Source organism: Puma concolor, chromosome E1 (genome assembly GCF_028749965.1).
Source record: "Puma concolor isolate L17-30 chromosome E1, mPumCon1.1.hap2, whole genome shotgun sequence".
Lineage (NCBI taxonomy): Eukaryota > Metazoa > Chordata > Mammalia > Carnivora > Felidae > Puma > Puma concolor.
In genome coordinates this window covers 38,097,124-38,118,990 of record NC_141680.1, presented here as the reverse complement: position 1 = coordinate 38,118,990, position 21,867 = coordinate 38,097,124, and the positions used below count along the sequence as shown (strand labels likewise).

General features: G+C 49.7%; 1 protein-coding gene across 1 annotated transcript in view; it reads right to left on the bottom strand.

The window, feature by feature from the left end:
* Positions 1 to 1,885: 1,885 nt before the first annotated feature.
* The window catches only part of TTLL6 (tubulin tyrosine ligase like 6), a 30,229-nt gene continuing 10,247 nt past the window's right edge, over positions 1,886 to 21,867 (bottom strand). Inside the window, exons 7-14 of the mRNA XM_086687079.1 lie at positions 20,993 to 21,218; positions 19,582 to 19,757; positions 17,223 to 17,411; positions 15,729 to 15,903; positions 14,288 to 14,548; positions 5,485 to 5,845; positions 4,351 to 4,587; positions 1,886 to 2,587 (exon numbers count right to left, since the gene is read on the bottom strand). Coding sequence (XP_086543205.1) covers positions 4,361 to 4,587; positions 5,485 to 5,845; positions 14,288 to 14,548; positions 15,729 to 15,903; positions 17,223 to 17,411; positions 19,582 to 19,757; positions 20,993 to 21,218 — 1,615 coding nt within the window. The 3' untranslated portion in view covers positions 1,886 to 2,587; positions 4,351 to 4,360. The remainder of the gene's footprint in view (positions 2,588 to 4,350; positions 4,588 to 5,484; positions 5,846 to 14,287; positions 14,549 to 15,728; positions 15,904 to 17,222; positions 17,412 to 19,581; positions 19,758 to 20,992; positions 21,219 to 21,867) is intronic.

The following is a 21,867-nucleotide window of genomic DNA, read 5'->3' as shown; positions in this document are numbered from 1 at the left end:
CCATTCTGCCTTCTCTTTGGATAACCCAGAGCTGTTGAAGTCTCTTAAGCAGGACTGGCTACATAACGTGGTGGGTGCAAAATGAAAATGCGGGCCTCCTTGTTCAAAAATATTCAGGGGCGTCTGGGTGGCTCCGGCGGTTAAGCGTCCAGCTCTTGATTTCAGCTTAGGTCACGATCTCACGGGTCATGGGTTTGAACCCCGCATTAGGCTCTGCATTGTTAGTGCGGAGCCTGTCTGAGGTTCTCTGTCTACCTCTCTCTCTGCCTCTCCCCTGCTCACTCTCTCTCTCTCTCAAAATAAATAAGCATTTTTTAAAAATAGAATTTCAGGGGCGCCTGGGTGGCTCAGTCGGTTGGGCGGCCGACTTTGGCTCAGGTCATGATCTCGAAGTCCGTGAGTTCGAGCCCCGCGTCAGGCTCTGTGCTGACAGCTCAGAGCCTGGAGCCTGTTTCGGATTCTGTGTCTCCCTCTCTCTGACCCTCCCCCGTTCGTGCTTTGTCTCTCCCTGTCTCAAAAATAAATAAAACGTTAAAAAAATTTAAAAAAAAATAGAATTTCAGGGGCACCTGGGTGGCTCAGTCTGTTAAGCGGCCGACTTCGGCTCAGGTCACGATCTCGCGGTCCGTGAGTTCGAGCCCCGCGTCGGGCTCTGGGCTGATGGCTCGGAGCCTGGAGCCTGCTTCCGATGCTGTGTCTCCCTCTCTCTCTGCCCCTCCCCCATTCATGCTCTGTCTCAAAAATAAATAAACGTTAAAAAAATTAAAAAAAAAATAGAATTTCAAGAGGGTGACAACAGAGCATCTAACCAAGTGCAAGGCCACGTGAGACAACACAGACTGCACGCCCATGAAGCTGAGCCCGTTTCTGGGATCAAAGGTGTGGGCACCAAATCGTCCCCTAGAAAGACAAATCGTTCTGACTTCACCTCATTAAAAGGCTTCCTTTTTATCAGCTCAGGAACCTTGACTGGCTGGGGCTGGTGACTAGGGAGAAAAGGGGAGAGATTGTAGACGTTCCAGAAAGCCCTATTTCAGCAGGCTTACATCTTCTGTGTGGGCCAGGCTATGATCCGTATAGCCTGAAAATTGACAATGGAAAAATTGGCCTTGAGTCCGTCTACTTGGAGGGTCCTCAATGGGATTGGGGAAGGGCAGGCCAAGGGGGTTTAATCTTTTTTTCAATATCTCTGTGCCCAGTGTGGGGCTCAAACTCACAACCTCGAGATCAAGAGTCGCATGCTCTTCTGAGTGAGCCCGCCAGGCGCCTAGGCGGGGATGGAGGTGTTGTGTATGTGTGTCCTTCACAGCCGGACCCAAATGGCTTCTCCATTCACTCCTTTGGGTAACTGAGTGAGGAGAGCTGTGTGTGCTTCAAGTATCCCAGAACCCCCTGGCATCCTTGAGGCCAGAAATTCGTGCCAGTAGGAATTCAAAAAGCAAAGCTGCATCAACATTGGGAGGCAGGTTCTTGACTTGGGACCTCACCCTTCTTCCACCGTTGCCCCAACCCCCCACCCCCGCCCCCCCTCCAAAGCTCCTCATTCCTGGGCTCTCACTCAGGAAAAACTTGGATCACATTCCTGGAGAGGGTAGAGAATGAACCGGCAGAATGAAATGTTACACCCGGAGTCTAGCCAGAACTGATGCTGGACAGGCACACGGCAGCCACCGTGACCCCCGCCCCCTGCGCAAAGGGCCACCTTGGGCACTAGCCTCCCAGCAAGGAGGGCAGGGCCTACCATTCATCCAAAGAGATTCTTCAAAGGCTCCTGATGCATTTTCAGTGAATTTGGAGCTTTCTTACCAAGGAGTTGCTTGCGAGAACGATCTCTCACCCTTCCCCCTTCCCATCCCCCCTCTGGATCAGGCTCACTACCCTGGCATTGAGCGTGGCAATTTATTAATGTACACTTGAGGGGAAGATGTGTCATTTCTGCAGGTTGACGGAAGAAACATTGCACGCTGGGCACTCTCGCCTCACTTCTTTCTCCATCAGCAGGGTCGATGTGGGCCGGTGAGGGAGGTGGCACAAAGGTGTTTGGGCACAGAGGTGGCTGGGGTGGGAGGAGGTCTGGTCTCAGGGCTCAGAATTCTCCATTCAGGCCTGGCCCTTTCTCTGTCTTTTCTCTTCGAGGTCGAAAGCCAACTGACACAGGCCTGTTGGTGGACTGGGGGCTTTGCATCCCTGGAAGCTTTGAGTCCTTCCCTGAAACATGCCTCCCTTCACACTGCTCTACCTGGGGGGGGGGGGGTGGGGTGGGGGGGTAGTGTTCTGGATGACGATGCCATCTGAGGGACCCGTAGGAATGCCACTGGTGGGGCAGCTGGGGTGGATCCTGGGGCAGCTCCAATACTTCTCATAAGTCACGGTCCTTCAGCACCGGAAGCTAACTGGGAGGGCACAAAAGGCAAGGCTGTTGGCCCAGTGATGTTAATGGGAGGCAGTTGTAAGACCAGGATATCTAGATGAGGAAATAAAACTTTCAGTTGATCCTATGGACGTTGTAGACACTTTAAGAAAAGATAAATCATTTCCTGGGAATACGACGTGGAAAGGGAAACAATGGCAGAGATCCGGTCTGATTCTGAAAAAAAAAAAAAAGATATATATATATATTTCCTTTAACTTTTTTTTTTTTTGAGACAGAGAGTGAGCAGGGGAGGGTGAGAGAGAGAGGGAGGGAGACACAGAATCGGAAAGGGGCTCCAGGCTCTGAGCTGTCAGCACAGAGCCCGATGCAGGGCTTGAACTCATGGACCACGAGATCATGACCTGAGCCGAAGTCGGATGCTCAACCGACTGAGCCACCCGGGTGCCCCTATGTGTTTCCTTTAAAATGGCCTCTAAAATATTCAAGTCAATTAACTCATCATCACCACGCCTACCCAGTAGCAGGTGAGTCACAGCCACAGTCACCAGAAACTGATTTCACCTGCACAACATTAAGCGTCCTGACAGCCCCACACATTTGATACGGGTCATTAAAGAGCAGCCAACGTGGCCGGTCAGAGAGACCGGTGGCTAAGCGCCCAGGCGTGGGAGCTCTGAGTGCCCTTGTGTAAGTTATTTAACCTCTCTGAACCTTGGCTTTCTCCTTTGAGAAAAGAGAGCCACGATGGTACTCACCACGGAGAGTTGCTTTGGCGATTGAGAAAATGTTTGCAAAGCAGTTAGTGCATCAGAGGCACGTGTGTCTTGGGCCTCGTCCCCATCAGCACGGTGTCATCATCATAATCCTACTCATGTCACCATCGTCGCTGCAGCCACCATTTATTCAGCGGGGTGCCGGGCACCCCAGGCTAGCAAGCTCTTAATCATCTTTTTTTTAAATTTTTTTTTTCAACGTTTATTTATTTTTGGGACAGAGAGAGACAGAGCATGAACGGGGCAGGGGCAGAGAGAGAGGGAGACACAGAATCGGAAACAGGCTCCAGGCTCTGAGCCATCAGCCCAGAGCCCGACGCGGGGCTCGAACTCACGGACCGTGAGATCGTGACCCGGCTGAAGTCGGACGCTTAACCGACTGCGCCACCCAGGCGCCCCGTTAATCATCTTTTTTTTTTTAATTTTTTTCTTAACGTTTTATTTATTTTTGAGACAGGGAGAGACAGAGCATGAACGGGGGAGGGTCAGAGAGAGGGAGACACAGAATCTGAAACAGGCTCCAGGCTCTGAGCTGTCAGCCCAGAGCCCGACGCGGGGCTCGAACTCACAGACTGCGAGATCATGACCTGAGCCGAAGTCGGACGCTCAACCGACTGAGCCACCCAGGCGCCCCGCTCATAATCATCTTAAAATCTACACAAGGGGCTACGTATCTCCCAAAAACTCAATGGTTGACACCTCTGAAGGCCTCGACTCAGTGACCCATCCACCGTGAAAGTGGCTCCAGAGGCAGGATGATGAGATCATAGTGATTTAAGTAGAAACACGGCAGGGCTCCTTTCTTCCCATGGGTCAAGATGGGCTCTACGTTCACAGCAGAGCGGTAGAGAGGAAGAAACAAGGGGTTATTTGTCCAGAACCCATCACTTGTGTGAGGTTGGGCGAGTCGTCTAATGTCCCCAAACCTTGATTCTCTTCATCTGCAAGTTGAGGACAAAGTAATGATGTCTTCGTGCCAACCTCGCAGCATGTGACCTGAGGATCACGTGAGATATGGTACATCGCCTTGACGTGTGGAAGGTATGACACTGACCAAAGAAAGCCCCAGAACTCGGACCTCTGCTCTAGTACGTATGTCTTTTATCACTCCGGCCGTCCACCTGCCCATCCGACATTCCAGAAATACGTACGTGTGGTGCCCGCCAATCAGCAAGCAAGCGAAGGGAATATGGGCGGACCTACCTAGTTCCGCTCACATCCTCTTGGGCCAGCGATCGGGCAGTGACTGTACGCTTCCCCCGTGGCTTCGGCCAGGCCTCGGATCCAGTCGGGCTGGGGTGGCGACCACCAGCAGATCCTTCAGAGAAACATTGTAGCTCGGACGATGGTGCAGGAGGACAAGGGAGGACACGTGCAGCCGCCTCTTCCTGCCAGAGCTTTGGCCGCCCCAGCAGCACTCCCAGGGCAGGGAGTGGTTTTCTGGAAAGGCAAAGTCATTGGCATCATCAACGTGTGCCGCTGGACTCGGCACACCTCCCACTAGGGTCCCCTGGCCTCAAACCGCCTGAGGTTCCTCAATCCGAATCAGCCACTGCTTCTCTCCTCCAAGTAGTTTCTCTTCCTGTTGCCAGACTGAATGCCCCTCACCCAATACCCTGTGACTCAGCTGGATGCAACTCACTTGAATGAGAAGCAGGAAATTGAACAGGGTACTTGTCAAAAGCATTCTATTGGTGGGGGGAGGGGGGAGCGGGGCACCTGGGTGGCTCAGTGGGTTGAGCATCCGGCTTCAGCTCAGGTCATGAGCTCTCGGTTCACGAGTTCGAGCCCCCTCATCGAGCTCGTTGCTGTCAGCCCAGACAGATCCTTGGTCTCCTTCTCTCTCTGCCCCTCCCCCGCTTGCTCTCTCTCTCTCTCTCTCTCTCTCTCTCTCTCAAAAATAAATAAGACATTAAAAGGAGAAAAAAAGATCTCAGGGCACTGGGTGGCTCAGTCGGTTAAGCATCAGACTCTTGATTTCAGCTCAGGTCATGATCTCACAGTTCATGGGGGTCTCTCTCTCTCTTCTCTCTCTTCCCCTCCCCCGCTCGCATTCTCCCTCCCTCTCTGTCCCTCTCTCAAAATAAATAAATGAACATTTAAAAGCAAAATTTTTTTTTTTTTTTTTTTTTTTTTTTTTGCTTTTTTTGTGTTTCTGGTAAGACTAGAGACTCCTTAAGGACATGGCTTATGTCTCCACCATCAGGCTGGGGTCTCCCATCTGCCTGAGGGCAGGGGCTGCATCCCCCACCCCAGAATGGCCACTCCTCAAAGATGAGGACTGGTTCCCTTGGTGGCTCCACCCCCTAGGCACATGCCATGCGCGCTGGCACTCACGTGACTTGTTACTCAGCACCAGCTTTGGGTTGTCGTGAGCTGGGAACAGGGAGAGCTTCTCCCTCAGGGGAACCTTGGTGAATAGCTCAGACATCAGACTCTGCTTCCTCGCGTCACTCTTCGGCGAAGCCCAGCTCTGGTTCAGATTTCCTAAGAAGCTCTGGGAATTTGTCGGCAGAGAAATTTTCGAGATTTTCCCCTGGAGGAGGTGCTGGGAGATGTGGTGCTGCCTGTATTTCAAGGAGACCGTCTTGGGGCTACTGCACTCAGAGCTGGTTTTCGCGGTCATGCTAGGCAGAGACTCTGGGGAGTCTGAGTCCTGGGTGGTGGAATCTGGGGAGGTTTCCACTGAGGTTAAGGGCTGGAAGAGAAAATAGCCCGAAATGAGACTGTTGAAGCCTAGGGCTCCTTCCTATGCCTTCTGGATTCCAACAAAGTAAGCCAAGCTCATCAGCAGCAAGAAAGATTAAGTCAAATGGTTTCCTCACCAGGAATTGGTTAAACAAACATTAGGGCAGAGGATCGGGGAGGGGGGGTGTCCACAGAACTTTCTTTGTTGTTGTTGTTTTTAATACAAGAGAGATTTTAAACACTCGAGATTGCTCATCCGAAAAATAGGTATTCAGGGACACTCAGGCACTGCCGATGAGAAGGTAGGCTGGTACGGCCATTTTGGTGAACCATCTAGAAACAGTTAATAAGGTTACAAATGCACTACGACTCAGCATTTCTGCTTCTAGGTATGCATACCGAATGAGTTATTAGAAAGCTCCTTTTCAAAAAAAGTGTATACGCCAATGTTCCCAGCAACATTATTCACACTAGCCAAAAGGTGGACATAACCCATTTGTCCACCAACAGAGGAAAGAAGAAACAGAATGTGGCACATGCATCCAATGGAATACGATTCGGCCTTAAAAAGGAAAGAAATTCTGATATATGTTGCAACATGCGCGGACTTTGAAAATGTGATGCGAAGTAAATAAGCCCAACACAACAGTATAAACGTTGTATGATTCTTCTTCTCTGAGGTACCTAGAGTGGTCATAGAGGCAGTAAAATAGAGAGGAATGAAATAAGGCAGAAGAAACATTTGAAGAACTAGTAGCCATAAACTTCTCGAACCTGGTGAAAGACAGCAATTTACAAGACCAATAAGCTCAAGACTCCTAAGTAGAACGAATACGAATAAAATGGCACCCAGATGGGGGCGCCTGGCTGGCTCAGTCAGAAGAGCACGCGACTCTTGATCTCGAGGTTGTGAGTTCAAGCCCCACACTGGGGGTGGAGATTTCTTTAAAAAAAAAAAGAAAAAAAAGAAACTCTTCCAAAAGGAAATGATACCCATAGACATCACAAAGAGCTGAAATCTGGAGATAAAGGGAACAGCCAGAGAAAAATGTATATACATTATATACAGCAGACAATATTATGGATACCGTTGACCTCTCATTAAAAAAAGAAAAAGAAGATGGGAAGATAATGGAACTTTGTTATTTAAGTCTTTCCTCTTAATTCTTTTAAATATTATGACTGTTTAAAGCAAAATTTAGGGGCGCTTGGCTGGCTCAGTCAGTGGATCATGGAACTCTTTTTTTTTTAATTTTTAAACGTTTATTTATTTAAAAAAATTTTTTTTAATGTTTATTTTTGAGACAGAGAGAGAGAAAGCATGAACGGGGAGGGTGGGGTCAGAGAGAGAGGGAGACACAGAATCTGAAACAGGCTCCAGGCTCTGAGCGGTCAGCACAGAGCCCGACGCGGGGCTCAAACTCACGGACCGCGAGATCATGACCTGAGCCGAAGTCGGCCGCCTAATGGACTGAGCCACCCAGGAGCCCCTAAACGTTTATTTTTTAGTGAGAGACACAGAGACACAGAGAATGAGCAGGGGAGGGGTAGTGAGATGGGGAGACACAGAATCTGAAGCAGGCTCCAGGTTCTGAGCTGTCAGCTCAGAGCCCAATGCAGGGCTCGAACTCACAAACCATGAGATCATGACCTGAGGTGAAGTCAGACACTTAACCAACTGAGCCACCCAGGTGATCGGAGCATGGAACTCTTAATCTCAGGGTTGAGTTCAAGCCCCACAGTGGGGGTAGGGATTACTTAAAAATAAAGTTTAGGGGCACCTGGGTGGCTCAGTCAGTTAAGCATCTGACTTCGGCTCAGGTCATGATCTCGCGGTTTGTGAGTTTGAGCCCCGCATCGGGCTCTGTGCTGACAGCTCAGAGCCTGGAGCCTGCTTCAGATTCTGTGTCTCCCTCTCTCTCTGCCCCTCCACTGCTCACATTGTCTTTCTCTCTCTCTCTCTCTCTCTCTCTCAAAAATAAGCAAAAACATAAAAAAAGTAAATAAACATTAAAAAATAATAAAAAATAATAAAAAATTAATTAAAAAAGTAAAGCTAAAAAAAGCAAAATTTATAACACCGTGTTGTGGGATTTATAATGTACATTAGCACAAAAGAGGGAATAATTTTCCTATATTCAGAATGAAATCCATTACCTCTTAAGTAGATTCTGACAGGCTGGAGATGCATTTTGCAATCCTTAGAACAACCACTAAAAAAATGCAAAAATTATCACTAACTAAATGAATGAATTAAAACTAACAAATATTCAGGGTTTTAATTTTAATTTTTTTTTTTTTGATGTTTCTTTTTGAAAGGGAGAGAGAGCACAAGCTGGGGAGGGGCAAAGTGAGAATGAGACACAGAATCCAAAGCAGCCTCCAGGCTCTGAGCAGTCAGCACAGAGCCCGACGCGGGGCTTGAACTCACAAACCGCGAAATCATGACCTGAGCGGAAGTCGGACGCTTAACCGACTGAGCCGCCCAGGCGCCCCATAAATATTCAGTTTTTTAAAGAAAACCTTTATTTGTTTTAAGTTTATTTGTTTTTGAGAGAGAGAGAAAGCATGATGGAGCAGCAGAAAGAGAGGGGGAGAGAGAGAGAGAGAGAGAGAGAGAGAGAGAGAGAGAATCCCAAGCAGGCTCCATGCTGTCAGCACAAAGCTTGACACAGGGCTCCAACTCACAAACCATGAGATCATGACCTGAGCCAAAACCAAGAGTAGGATGTCCAACTGACTGAGTCACCCAGGCAGCCCACAGAAATTCAATTTTCGACTAGCCCAAAAGAAGGCAGAAAAGGAGGAACACAAGGAAAAAAAGCAAAAACAGAAGAGATGAATAGGAAACAAACAACAAAAATTCAGCTCTAAATTCAATGGTACTAATAGCTGTATTAAATGAAAATGGAGTAAATGCCCTAATTAGAAAGCAGAGGTTATTATACCGGATAAAAAAAAAAAAAAAAAAAACGAGATCCGGGGCGCCTGGGTAGCTCAGTCAGTTAAACGTCTGACTTCAGCTCAGGTCATGATCTCATGGTCCGTGAGTTCGAGCCCAGCACAGGGCTCTGTACTTACAGCTCAGACCCTGCTTCAGATTCTGTCTCCCTCTCTCTCTCTGCCCCTCCCCCACTCACAGTATGTCTCTGTCTCTGAAAAATGAATAAACCTTAAAAAATTAAAAAAAGCAAGATCCACTTATGTCTGCCTATAAGAGATCCTCTTTAAATATAATGAGAAAAAAAAATGTTGAAAATAAGAAGATATACCATGCAAATACTAACCATAATCAGCTGAAGTGGTTATATTAATGTCAAACAAAATAGATCCTTACACAAGGAGTATTATCTGGGATAAGGAGGATTTTATCATTTCATGATTGAAAAAAGGGTCAGTATACCAAAAAGACAAAACAATTGCAAACGTGTGCCTAATAAAAGAGCACAGAGCCTGACACGGGGCTCGAATCCACAAATGGGGAAATCATGACCTGAGCCGAAGTCAGGTGCTTAACCGACTGAGCCACCCAGCCGCCCCACAGCAAAGTCTTTTCAATAAACAGTGTTAGAGGGGTGCCTGAGTGGTTCAGTTGGTTAAGTGTCTGACTCTTGATTTCGGCTCAGGTCATGATCTCACGGTCATGAGATCAAGTCCCACATCAGGCTGCACATTGGGCATGGAGGGTGCTTAAGATTCTCTCTCTCCTTCTTCCTCTGTCCTTCCCCTGCCTCCTCTCTTTCTCTCTCAAAAAAAAAAAAAAAAAAAAGTCTTTAAAAAAAATTTTTTTTTCAACGTTTATTTATTTTTTTTGGGACAGAGAGAGACAGAGCATGAACGGGGGAGGGGCAGAGAGAGAGGGAGACACAGAATCGGAAACAGGCTCCAGGCTCTGAGCCATCAGCCCAGAGCCTGACGCGGGGCTCGAACTCACGGACCGCGAGATCGTGACCTGGCTGAAGTCGGACGCTTAACCGACTGTGCCACCCAGGCGCCCCTAAAAATTTTTTGAAAATAGTGTTCAAAATAGCAACACATATGGGAAAAACAAACCCTGGTTCCCATCACCAAGCATACCCAAAAATTAATTTGAAATGGATCATGGACCTATACACAAAGCTAAAGCTGTAAAGCTTTTAGGAAAAAACTAAGAGAACATCTTTATGACCTGGAAGTACATGAAATTTCTTAAATAGGACACAGAAAGCAATAAGAGAAAAATTGATAAACTTCATCAAAATTAAAATTTTTCACTAATCAAAGGCACTAGTAAGAAAAAGAAGCCATGGAGCCCCTGGGGGGCTCAGTCAGCTAAGTGTCCGACTTTGGCTCAGGTTATGATATCGCAGTTCGTGAGTTTGAGCCCCGAGTCGGGCTCTGTGCTGACAGCTCAGAGCCTGGAGCCTGCTTCGGATTCTGTGTCTCCCTCTCTCTCTGACCCTCCCCCGTTCATGTTGTCTCTCTCTGTCTCAAACATAAAAATAAAACAAAATTTAAGGGGCGCCTGAGTGGCTCAGTCAGTTGAGCGTCCGACTTCGGCTCAGGTCATGATCTCACAGTCTGTGAGTTCGAGCCCCGCGTCGGGCTCTGTGCTGACAGCTTGGAACCTGGAGCCTGCTTCGGATTCTGTGTCTCCCTCTCTCTCTGCCCCTCCCCTGCTCGTGCTCTGTCCCTCTCTCTCTCTCAAAAATAAAGATTAAGGAAAAAAAAAACTTAAAAAAAAAAGGAAAGAAAAAGAATAAGCAGGTTTCCAGGATATACAAAGAATTCCTACAAGTCAATAAGAAAGAGATAAAAAATCCTAACTTTTAAAAGAGAGGGAAGCAAAAACTTGACAGACTCTTCACAAAGAAAGATAACACGAATGACCAACATGCACCTGACAAAGTCTCAAAACCGTTAACGACCAGGGAACTGCAAATTAAAACTACAAAGTGAAATCACAAATAGCCAGTAGAGTAGCTGAAATTTAAAAAGCAGATAACCCCAAACGTGGACAGAGGAACAAATGGAACTCTCATTCATTGTCAGTGGAAATGTACAAATGATACAATCACTTTAAATAAAGATTTTGGAGTTTCTTATAAAGTTCGACACAGATCTACCCTTTGACCTAGCAAACTTCTTCTAGGTAGTTACCCAAGGGAAATGAAAACATATGTCCACAAAGACTTGTACAGCAATGTTCATAGAAACTTTAATCACAGTAGCAATAAAAAAATAAAAACTGGGAACAACCCACATGTCCATCAACAGGAGAATGATAAACTGCAGTAGATTTGTACAATAGATTATAATTCAGCAATGAAGAACCAACTATTGATAGACCCAACAACATGAACGCACCTCAGATATAATATTCAGCTAAAGAAGACAGACACTGGGGCGCCTGGGTGGCTCACTCGGTTGAGCGTCCTACTTGAGCCCAGGTCATGATCTCACGGTCCGTGGGTTCGAGCCCCGCATCGGGCTCTGTGCTGACAGCTCAGAGCCCGGAGCCTGTTTCAGATTCTGTGTCCCCCTCTCTCTCTGACCCTCCCCTGTTCATGCTGTGTCTCCCTCTGTCTCAAAAATAAATAAACATTTAAAAAAATTAAAAAAAAAAAAAAGAAGACAGACACAAAGAGTATGTACTATTTTATTCCATTTATATAAGATTCTAGAATAGGCAAAATAGTCCAAGGTCAAAAAAGCCAGGGTCAGGATCCCTTGTCCTTGAATGATGGACACAGGGAACCGGGGGGGGGGGGTGAGGGGGACAATTGCCAGGAAAAGGGCAGGAGGGAATTTTCTGGAGATGTCAGAAACTTCTACACTGTGACAGGGATAGAGGTTACATAGATGTGTTTATTTGTCAGAATCGTACAGTTAAGATTTGAGCATTTCAGGGTGGCTGGCTGGCTCAGTCAGAACAGCATGTGACTCTGGATTCAAGTTCAAGCCTCACATTGGGTGGAGAGATTACTGAAGTACATAAACTTTTCAAAAAATTTTGAGCATTTCAATGCACCCAAATTTAATCTTAAAAAAAGAAAAGAAAAGAAAAAAAAAAAAAAACAGGGCTCAACAAGAAAAAGACTGGGTCATAGAATGAGATACATAACCCAATCACATTTAAATAAAGTTTAAGTGCATGCATTAAAAAAAAAAAAAAAAAATCTCTACTGGGGCATCTGGGTGGCTCAGTGGGTTAAGCATTGACTTCAGCTCAGGTCGTGATCTCGCGGTTCACGGGTTCGAGCCCTGCGTCGGGCTCTCTGCTGACCGCTCAGAGCCTGGAGCCTGCTTCAGATTCTGCGTCTCCCTCTCTCTTTGTCCCTCACCTGCTCACACTCTGTCTGTCTCTCTCTCAAAAATAAACATTAAAAAAATCTCTACTTTGCCAGGAAACACACTAACCAAACATGGTGGATAAGCATAGAGATAAAAGGAAAAAAATAAGTAAATGAAAGGCACAAAGGCTTTGAATGAACCAAGGATTTTTACTAATCAGCCCTCTGCATATGAAATCCAAAAAAGAAAAAAAAAGACAATAAAATGTTGTTGCCTTATTTTTTGAAAACCTCTTTAGAGTTAAGCAGTACCGCTTTAAGTCTTAATTAATTAATGAGTCATTAATTAATTAATGAGAAGAGAACAGAGGCAGTCTTAAGAAGTCACAGGAATATTGAAATAACAGCTAATGCTTCCGGAGTCCTGTGCAACAGGCACCACTCTAAACCTCTTTTTCCTTTTTTTTTTTTTTAAGTTTATTTATTTTGAGAGAGAGAACATGCACGCAAGAGCACTCGTGCGAGTTGGCGAGGGACAGAAAGAGAGGGAGGGAAAAGAGAGAATCCCAAGCAGGGACCGTGCGGTCAGCTCAGAGCCCGACGTGGGGCTGGATCCTATGAACCACGAGATCATGACCCGAGCCCAAATCAAGAGCCGGACACTTAACTGACTGAGCCACCCAGGTGCCCCTAAACATTTTCGTCAATCCTTTCATTTAACACTCAAAGTAATCCTCTGTAGTTATTATTATTAAATGACCATTTTTCTCAATGAGTAATCTAAGGCTTAGGGAGATAAGAGTGACTAGACAAAAGTCATATAGGAGACTCTAGGATCCAAGTATCCAAACAGAGGCAGCCAGATCCCAATGCATACTCTTTATTCTTTTTTTTTTTTTATTGCAGTAAAATAAACACACACACACACACACACACACACACACACACACACACAGATTTACCATCTTAACCTTTAAAAAAAATTTTTTTTTTTTTTAAATATTTTTTTCAATGTTTATTTATTTTTGGGACAGAGAGAGACAGAGCATGAACGGGGGAGGGGCAGAGAGAGAGGGAGATACAGAATCGGAAACAGGCTCCAGGCTCTGAGCCATCAGCCCAGAGCCCGACGCGGGGCTCGAACTCACGGACCGCGAGATCGTGACCTGGCTGAAGTCGGACGCTTAACCGACTGCGCCACCCAGGCGCCCCTAAAAAAATTTTTTTAACTTTTTAAAATTTTTTTTCTTAACATTTATTTATTTTTGAGACAGAGAGAGACAGAGCATGAACAGGGGAGGGTCAGACAGAGAGAGGGAGACACAGAATGTGAAACAGGCTCCAGGCTTTGAGCTGTCGGCACAGAGCCTGACGCGGGGCTCGAACTCACGGACCTCGAGATCATGACCTGAGCCGAAGTCGGACGCTCAACCGGCTGAGCCACCAGGCGCCCCTTTAATGTTTATTTTTGAGAGAGAGACAGAGCATGCACAAGGGAGGGGCGGAGGGAGGGAGACACAGAATCCGAAGCAGGCTCCAGGCTCTGAGCTGTCAGCACAGAGCCCGACGCGGGCCTCGAACTCACAAACTGCGAGATCATGACCTGAGACAAAGTCAGACGCCCAACCGACAGAGCCACCCAGGCGCCCCTTAAGATTTTACTTTTAAGTGATCTCTCCACCCAACGTGGGGCTCGAACTTACAACCCCAAGATCAAGAGTCGCTTGCTCCCCCGACTTAGCCAGCCAGGAGCCCCCCCCAAGCACTTTTCTGGAAAGTTTTTTTTCAGTGTGTGTCTACGTACGGATGAAATAAAATGGATTTCTACTGTGGGCTATGGTTAGAAACTTGAAAAACACTTACACCGCTCTATACTGCACTTGGACCGAGCCGAGGCCCAACAACGCTGAAGCTTTTCCAGTAGTTAGAGTACAGTCGTGACCCAGCACTTGGTGGGCCTGTGATTAACATTTGAAAAGCCCTAGAAGTAAGGGTCCGTTCTCCTAGCAGGTGTGCCATTCCACAACTCGGGCTTCCCAGGTGGGGAAATCGAGGCTTGAGCGGCTCACTCAGAGACGGACAGTGAAGACTCAGGGGTAGAGAAGGCACCAGAAAGCAAGACTCCTCCTACCACCGCCCCCTGAGCTCAGCCCTCTGGGGAGGTAGAGGACTCTACTCACCTCAGTGCTGGTGAATATGTTCACTGCGGAGGCGGACTTGACCTCCTTGATTCTGGAGAGGGGGTTACCGAGCTCCAGCCCCGGGCAGCCGAGAAGGCTCGAGTGCCTCAGGTCAGGTGCAGAGGTGTGCCGCCGTGCAGGGCCGGCCTCTTTTGTGGGGGCCTCCGGGGCGAGGCTGCTGTCTGTCTCATTTGTCTTTGCATCTCTGACACTCAAGAGCAACTCAGGTGTGCAGGACACTAACGTCAATGGCTGGAGATTCTGGGAAGGGAGGAAACCAAACACGGCCCGTGGGAACCCAGCTGTGTCCATTTCCAGATGCATCTGCACCCAGGGTAGGTGCCAAGGAGAAGAGAAGGAAAGCAGTTGGTCCCAAAGTGTCTCTAATCCGTGGTTCTAGAGGGCTCATGGATGGTTTCATGACATCTTCGAGCCACTTAAGACTGTAGTTTTTTTGTTTTAATTTTTTTTTAACGTTTATTTATTTTTGAGACAGGGAGAGACAGAGCATGAACGGGGGAGGGTCGGAGAGAGAGGGAGACACAGAATCTGAAACAGGCTCCAAGCTCTGAGCGGTCAGCACAGAGCCCGACGCGGGGCTCGAACTCACGGACCGCGAGATCATGACCTGAGCCGAAGTCGGCCGCTTAACCGACTGAGCCACCCAGGCGCCCCAAAGACTGCAGTTTTAAAACTGTACCTTTGTATACTTTCTGGCAAGAGGTTCCATAGCTTTTATCAGATTCTCGAAGGGCCTACGACCCTAACAAAGTTATAAAAAACACAGAAAAAAAAAAAAAAAAAAAAAAGATCCTGCTCTAATCTTGCCCCTTCAGGCGAGTGTTGGAGAAAAAGGAGATGGTCCAAAAAGCCAGCGTGAGTCCTTCCACCGAGCCAGAAGAGACAGTGTGGCAGAGGGGGGAATCCAAAGATTCAGACGATAGGACAACGGGACAGCTGGCCCACAGGCCGGGGCTGGGCCACACACTCTGAGCAGCGGGCAGGCTGGAAGGACCCAGCTGTGGTCAGTCACCCCATGTAATGGGGAGGGTCCTGCGTCCCTAATGTTCTTCTCTGCGCCCCACCCCCACCCCCACCCCAGCTGTGCCCCTGGCCTGCTGGAGGCGAGCATTCCAACCCAAGCTGGAGGTGGGACCTATGAGTACAAGTGGGCCCGGAGCCCGCGGCCTACATGGGGACCGTGCCTGGCCTCCTAGCTACTTTCACTCCCACTGGAGGGCTGGTGAGCGTCTGAAGGACGCCGGGCTCCTTGTGACTTCCAGGCCCCCCTCCCCTCCTGGGGCCCAGCCCTCCGTGCAGCCCCCCCGTTCCTTCAGTGCGTCAGGGCTCTGGGCAGGGGCCTCCTCAGCAGCCCCCCACGGACCGGCCCCAGCCGAGGAAGGGTGCTGGGCACACGGGCGCCCCTCCCCGCCGGGTTTACTTGTCTGGAGACGGGGGCCGTGGCCTTGTGTTCCTGCTGTGGTTTCTGTGGCCAGCTCCTCGCGCTCTTGCCCCTCGCTCGCTCGCCGGCCGACTCCCCCTGCGTCTCTGCCTTCTTCTCTTTCGTTTGGAAGGATTTTTTCTCCTGTTTGAGTCTCAGCTCCTGGATCAGCTGCCTGTCCGTGAGGAACAGCGAGCGTCAGGGAGGTGAGGGGTGGGCTGCAAATGCGGGCTATTGTCCCCCGAGGGGGGGGGATGAGACACGGCAAAAGAAGGGCAATGCTCCACATGTCCTTCCCCCAGCGTGTCCGGCCTGCATCCATGACATTGCAGGGCACAGAGCAGGAGGTGGGGGGAGGGGGGAGGCATTCCTCCCACCAGACCATTCCCAGCCTGGGGAACAGCATCAAGGGAGACACGCAAAGCAAGCGGCTCTACAGGGCTCCACCCCCTTGTCTCTGTCTCCACTTCCCAGCGGGCCAAAGGCCACGCGTGGCAGGTGCCGGGAAGAGGGTCGGGGTAGGCGGCCAAACCAAGGGGCCCCCGTGTTGGACCACTACACCTCTCTGGCCAATGACGTAGTGGGACTAACTCGGTCACCCGGGTCAGGAGACAGAGATTCCGATTTCTCTTTTGCCATCACCTGCTATGTGACCCCTTCTGGGCTCTGACCTCCCCTTCCATAAAATGAGTGATGGGTAGGGATTAGACGGGACAGGATGAGTCCCTTCCAGCTCTTAGGTTTCCTACCTGTGGGGATTCAGGAGTTCTGAGGGACTGGGGTTTCTGGAGAGGGGTGAGGGTGCCTCTCTCAGGGACGAGTTTCTAGAAACAGCCACATATCCACTTAAAGCCCCACACCGGGGTATCTTAGCATTCCTGGTCCTTGTGAGACCAAAGCGAATATATCCCTGGCAACTCCCAGGTTGGGGACTGAAGCTCAAAGACCCTTCTCGTGGGGCGCCTGGGTGGCTAAGTCAGTTAAGCGTCCAACTCTTGATTCCGGCTCAGGTCGTGATCTCGCAGTCTGTGGGCTGGAGCCCCGCATGGGGCTCCATGTGTGGACAGCGCAGAGCCTGCTTGGGATTCTCTCTCCCTCTCTCTCTGCCCCTCCTCCACTCGCTCTCTTACTCTCTCTCAAAAATAGATAAACTTTATAAAAAAAGGGGGGGGCTCCTGGGTGGCTCAGTCAGTTAAGCGTCCAACTTCAGCTCAGGTCATGATCTCACAGTCTGTGGGTTCGAGCCCCACATCGGGCTCTGGGCTGACAGCTCAGAGCCTGGAGCCTGCTTTGGATTCTGTGTCTCCCTCTCTCTCTCTGCCCCTCCCCTGCTCACGCTGTCTCTCTCTCTCTCAAAAATAAATAAACATTAAACAATTAAAAAAGTAAATAAATAAAAGACCCTCCTCGCTGTGCTAGGCCAGTCACCCTAAAGGTCAAGTATAATGTCCCCCCCACCCCGACACCCACCCACCTCACCCAGAGCCTTCCTACCGGGCATACACCTCCCGAGCCCTGGAGGCAACAGTATTCTGGAAGAGAGAGTTGTTTCCCTGGAAAAACTTCTCATACTTCTCCGCATTCAGAGTAGGATAAATCAGGCGGAACCCTCCACAGTTTTCCTTCTCGTACTTCTCAGTTTTCTCTAACCACACAGCCTGGAAACCCTTGACCTCCTCGATCCTGTTGGGGAACAGAATGCAAGGCTGCTGTAGATTTTCTAGGAAGGGACGTGCCAAGCTGGATGTTACCTGGGGCCAGGCGGAGGCCTCGCACACAACGGCGGTCAACCCGTATTTGCTAAATAAATGTGCAGGACTGATTCTAGCCCTCTCGGGACAGCCGTTGTCATGAGGCACTAAACGCTGGTTGGGACAGTCTTTCCGGCTGCTCACCAAGGTCTCTCGTCATACAAGATCCCAGTTTCCCCTTGGCTCGGGTCGGAGGAGGCGGACTGTGGCCACCTCCCCCTTTGCAGCCCTGATTTCCCTCCTCTGGAGAGGTTGCTAAATGTGAGAGCTTCTTTGGCTGAGCTTTTATGAGCTGCGATGATCTCATTCTCCCTCACAGCCCCTCGGGGAGCTGGAGGTCAGAGAGGGAGGAATGATGAGTCCCTTTTACAGCAGGGAAACCGGGAGCACGGAGCTTATCCGGGGGCCAAGCCATGACCAAGAGGATGATTCAGGGGAGACCCCGGCTCCTCCCTAAGGGAGGCTGCCTCCTCCTGGAGAAGTTGAGACAGAGCCGGCTCAGTGGAAGGCAGCCCGGAGCAGTCCCAAGCGGCACCCTCCCTGGGTTCTTGGCTCCAGACCTGTCACTTCCTGGCGGGGTGACCTCGTGCAAGTCAGTTCCCCTCCCAGACGCTTGGTCTCCTTAGCTCCAATGACAGGACCATATAACACCCCCCACTACCCACCTGTCTTCACAGGGAAGACGGGGCACCCGCAAAAGTGCCCTGAGAAACACAGTGCTGTCACAAAGTAGATGCTATTGCCTCCACGTCAGAAGCCCAACCCCCCCCCCGCCAAGGGTTGGTTCTGCTCATGGGAGGAGAGGGGCTTCAGGGGGATCTGAAAAGCCACAAAGGCATTTCTTCCACCAAGTTCAGGCTCTTCAGACACGAGAATCGCTCCACAGAATGAAGGCCCCTGTTTATTTTTTTTTTAATTTTTTTTTTTAACGTTTATTTATTTTCGAGACAGAGAGAGACAGAGCATGAACGGGGGAGGGGCAGAGAGAGAGGGAGACACAGAATCTGAAACAGGCTCCAGGCTCTGAGCTGTCAGCACAGGGCCGGACGTGGGACTCGAACTCACGAACTGTGAGATCATGACCTGAGCCGAAGTCGGGCGCCTAACCGACTGAGCCACCCAGGTGCCCCAATCTCCTATTTTTAAGTACAAAAAAAAAAAAAAAGAATGCTCACAGTAAAACAGTTCAAAAGGCCCCTTTCTGCACATATAAGCTAATTTTCCAAATAGGATTATCATTTGTTAGAATTGACTTCCCTCCCCACCAACTCGGGACAAGATTCTTTTTTTAAATGCAATTACTTGCTTTAATTGAGGTATCATTGACATATACCACCCTGTTAGTTTCTCGGGTGTACAACACAATTCGATATTGTTATATATCATGAAACGATCCCCACGATAAGTCTACTTAACATTTATCACCATACAGTTAACAAAAATGTTTTTCTTGTGATGAGAACATTTAAGATCTACTCTCTTAGCAACTTCCTTTATTTTTTTAACTTAAAAAAATGTTTATTTATTTTTGAGAGACAGAGCATGAGCAGGGGAGGGGCAGAGAGAGAGAGAGAGAGAGGGAAACACAGAATCGGAAGCAGGCTCCAGGCTCTGAGCTGTCAGCACAGAGCCCGACGTGGGGCTTGAACTCACAAACCGTGAGATCACGACCTGAGCCAAAGTCGGATGCTTAACCGACTGAGCCACCCAGGCGCTTCTCTTTGCAATTTTCAAACACGCAATACAGTCTTACTAACTATAGTCGCCATGCCCTACATCATATCCCCATGACTTATTTATTTGATAAGTGGAAGTTTGTAGCTTTTAACCCCCTTCACTCATTTTGCCTGCCCCCAGCAGGCAAGACTCCTCGCGGTCTCTAACACACCCTATCATGCCAGGCACTGTGATGAACCTTTATCTCATTTAATTCCACTTAGGTATCACTGGCTCCATTTCACAGAAAGAACACTGAGGCTCAGAGAAGTGACATGAAGACCACATAACCAGTAGGCTCGTTGACAACCAGGCCAGGCCAGTGTTACTGGGAGCAGGGAAGTCACAGAGAGTGGGGTCTCCAGGGTCTCGGGGCACCTCTGTACCTGGTCTGCCGAGAACGACATTTTTGCAGGAACTGCCCCCGTTGTCTCTCCTCCTCCAAGACTTTCTTTTTGTCACAGCTTCCCAGGTTGATCAGGACCAAAGTGTCATATAGCAGACTGTCTTTCACCTCTTTATCCAGCCAGGAGTCGGTGGAGAAGCTCGGAGAATGGTTGACCTGTGAAGGAACCGGGGGGAGGGGGAGGGCTGGGCTGTCCAGAGCGGAGGCAGGGAGTGAGGCCAAAATGCCACCTCCAGGGAGCAGCCTCAGCCCAGCTTGGGGCCCTGGCTACCAGGTGAGGGGGGAGAGACAGGGAGGGGGAGTCCGCACTGCAGCCAGAGTGAGAAACGGAGGAAGGAGAATATCCTCTGGTTTAACCAGCGTATATTTCAGCCCTTTCCTCTTTTTTTTTCTTTTATGATTTTTTAGAAGTTTATTTATTCTGAGGGGGGAGGGGAGGGACAGAGAGAGGAGAGAGAATCCCAAGCAGGCTCCTCACTGACTGTGCCTAGCCTGGTGCAGGGCTCCGTCCCCCGAACCCCGACCACAAGATCGCAACCTGAGCAGAAGTCTGACGCTGAACTGACTGAGCCACCCAGGCGCCCGTCACATCAGGCCTTTCCTCTCGAGAAGCATCAGGGGTGCCCCGTCTTTGGTCTCCCCTCCCCCTGGTGTGCGTGCTCTCTCAGGTACATGCCATCCCATAGGACAGATGGAAGGGTCTGGCTGGGAGACCAGCCAGAGGGTCTGGCTGACCCAGACCCAGTCCAAAGGGTCAGGCTGGGAGGTGGGGAAGAAACCAGAGCAATGCATTCGGGACCCTGAGCAGGACTGAGGGGGACAGAACTCATTCCTGCTCACGGAAAAGTCCGTCCTGTTTAGACGCCCTACGTAACGTGCTGCGGGGCACCCTGCCATGCGTCTGGGGGAGACAGGAAACTCGTTGAGCGGCTCTCCACCCACTCCCACGGCCACAGACACCAGCCCACTCTCTGTTGGTGCTTGGAACCGAGTGGCCCAACCCCCCGACAGCCAGGCCCGGCAGCTCCTGTCTGATCTCGAATATCATCACCCAGTTCTGATGAACCACACCCCCTCTCTGGGAGATGATTCTATTACAAAAGACAAAGCTGTCTTTGGAAGCTTTCTGCGCCTGAGATCAACGGTTTCCCCACCCCCGCTCTGGGTGGACTTCAAGAAGGCACAAGGAATTCGCTAATCCCTGGCCGTCTACCCCCTCTGGTGGCCACTTCTCAGCCCCAGGCAGCAAGCCCCGGGCAGATGAACTGGCTTGGCCGGGAGGTTGATTGCAAGGATCTGGCTGAGCGGAGGGGGGGATAACGGCATGAGCCTGACCCCCGCCGGCCCCAGTAAGAGCGGCCAGTGTTCGCCCCTCGCCCCAACCCCTCTACCTCCAGCAGCCAGGGCTTGAGTTTGTGGTCCAGCAAAATGTCAAAGCCCAGGATTTCAAAGCAGGCGCTGTTGAGTGTGTGGTTGGGGAAGCAGGTGTGGTAGTTATGCTTGATGATGGGGTGGGCGGAGATGATCGTCTTGATGATGACGTCCTCGATATCTCTCCAGACCTGCTCCGTGTTGTAGCCGTGGCTCTCCATGTACACACTGAAGGTGGAGAGCTTCCTGGAAGGAAACCACAGGCCGTGAGGCAAAAGCGGCCCCCCTCTGGTCAGCTTAGGCCATCTCACGCTGGCACCGAGAAACTTCTGGAGAGGTCCCGGGAGTTAACGGGGATGGACGCCCGGGGTGCAGGGCGACAACAGGGCTGTGTCAGCTCAGAAGGGGCCTGCAGGAGATATAGGGCCACAGTCCTCAAGCCTCTGCGGCCCTGAAGTGGGTGCAGGTAAAATGACACATAAGACCTGGCTTGGGCACTTTCACTGTGACCCAGAAAACACCCGTGAGGCCGGGGCAGGGACAAGGTATTCTGGGTGGAAAGCTTAATGGGTGCAAAAAAAAAAAAAAAAAAAAAAAGAAACCACCCAACATCCTACATTATGGTTTGGCTTTGATGGCAAATGGTTTCTCAGCCTTTGGTGTTCATTAGAAACACGTAGGGAGCCTTCTAAGAACACCAATACTTGGGTCCCACGCCAGCCATCTGAGGGGCTTCTGGGGACACTAGATTCACAGAAATTTTGCTTTAGGACTATCCACAGGGAAAAGGAAGCCCCAGGGCACCGCCACAGGGAGGGTTACCAACTGTCCCAGGCAAACTAGGACAGTCCTGATTCTAGAACTGAGAGTCTCACATCCCAGAAAACCCCTCAGT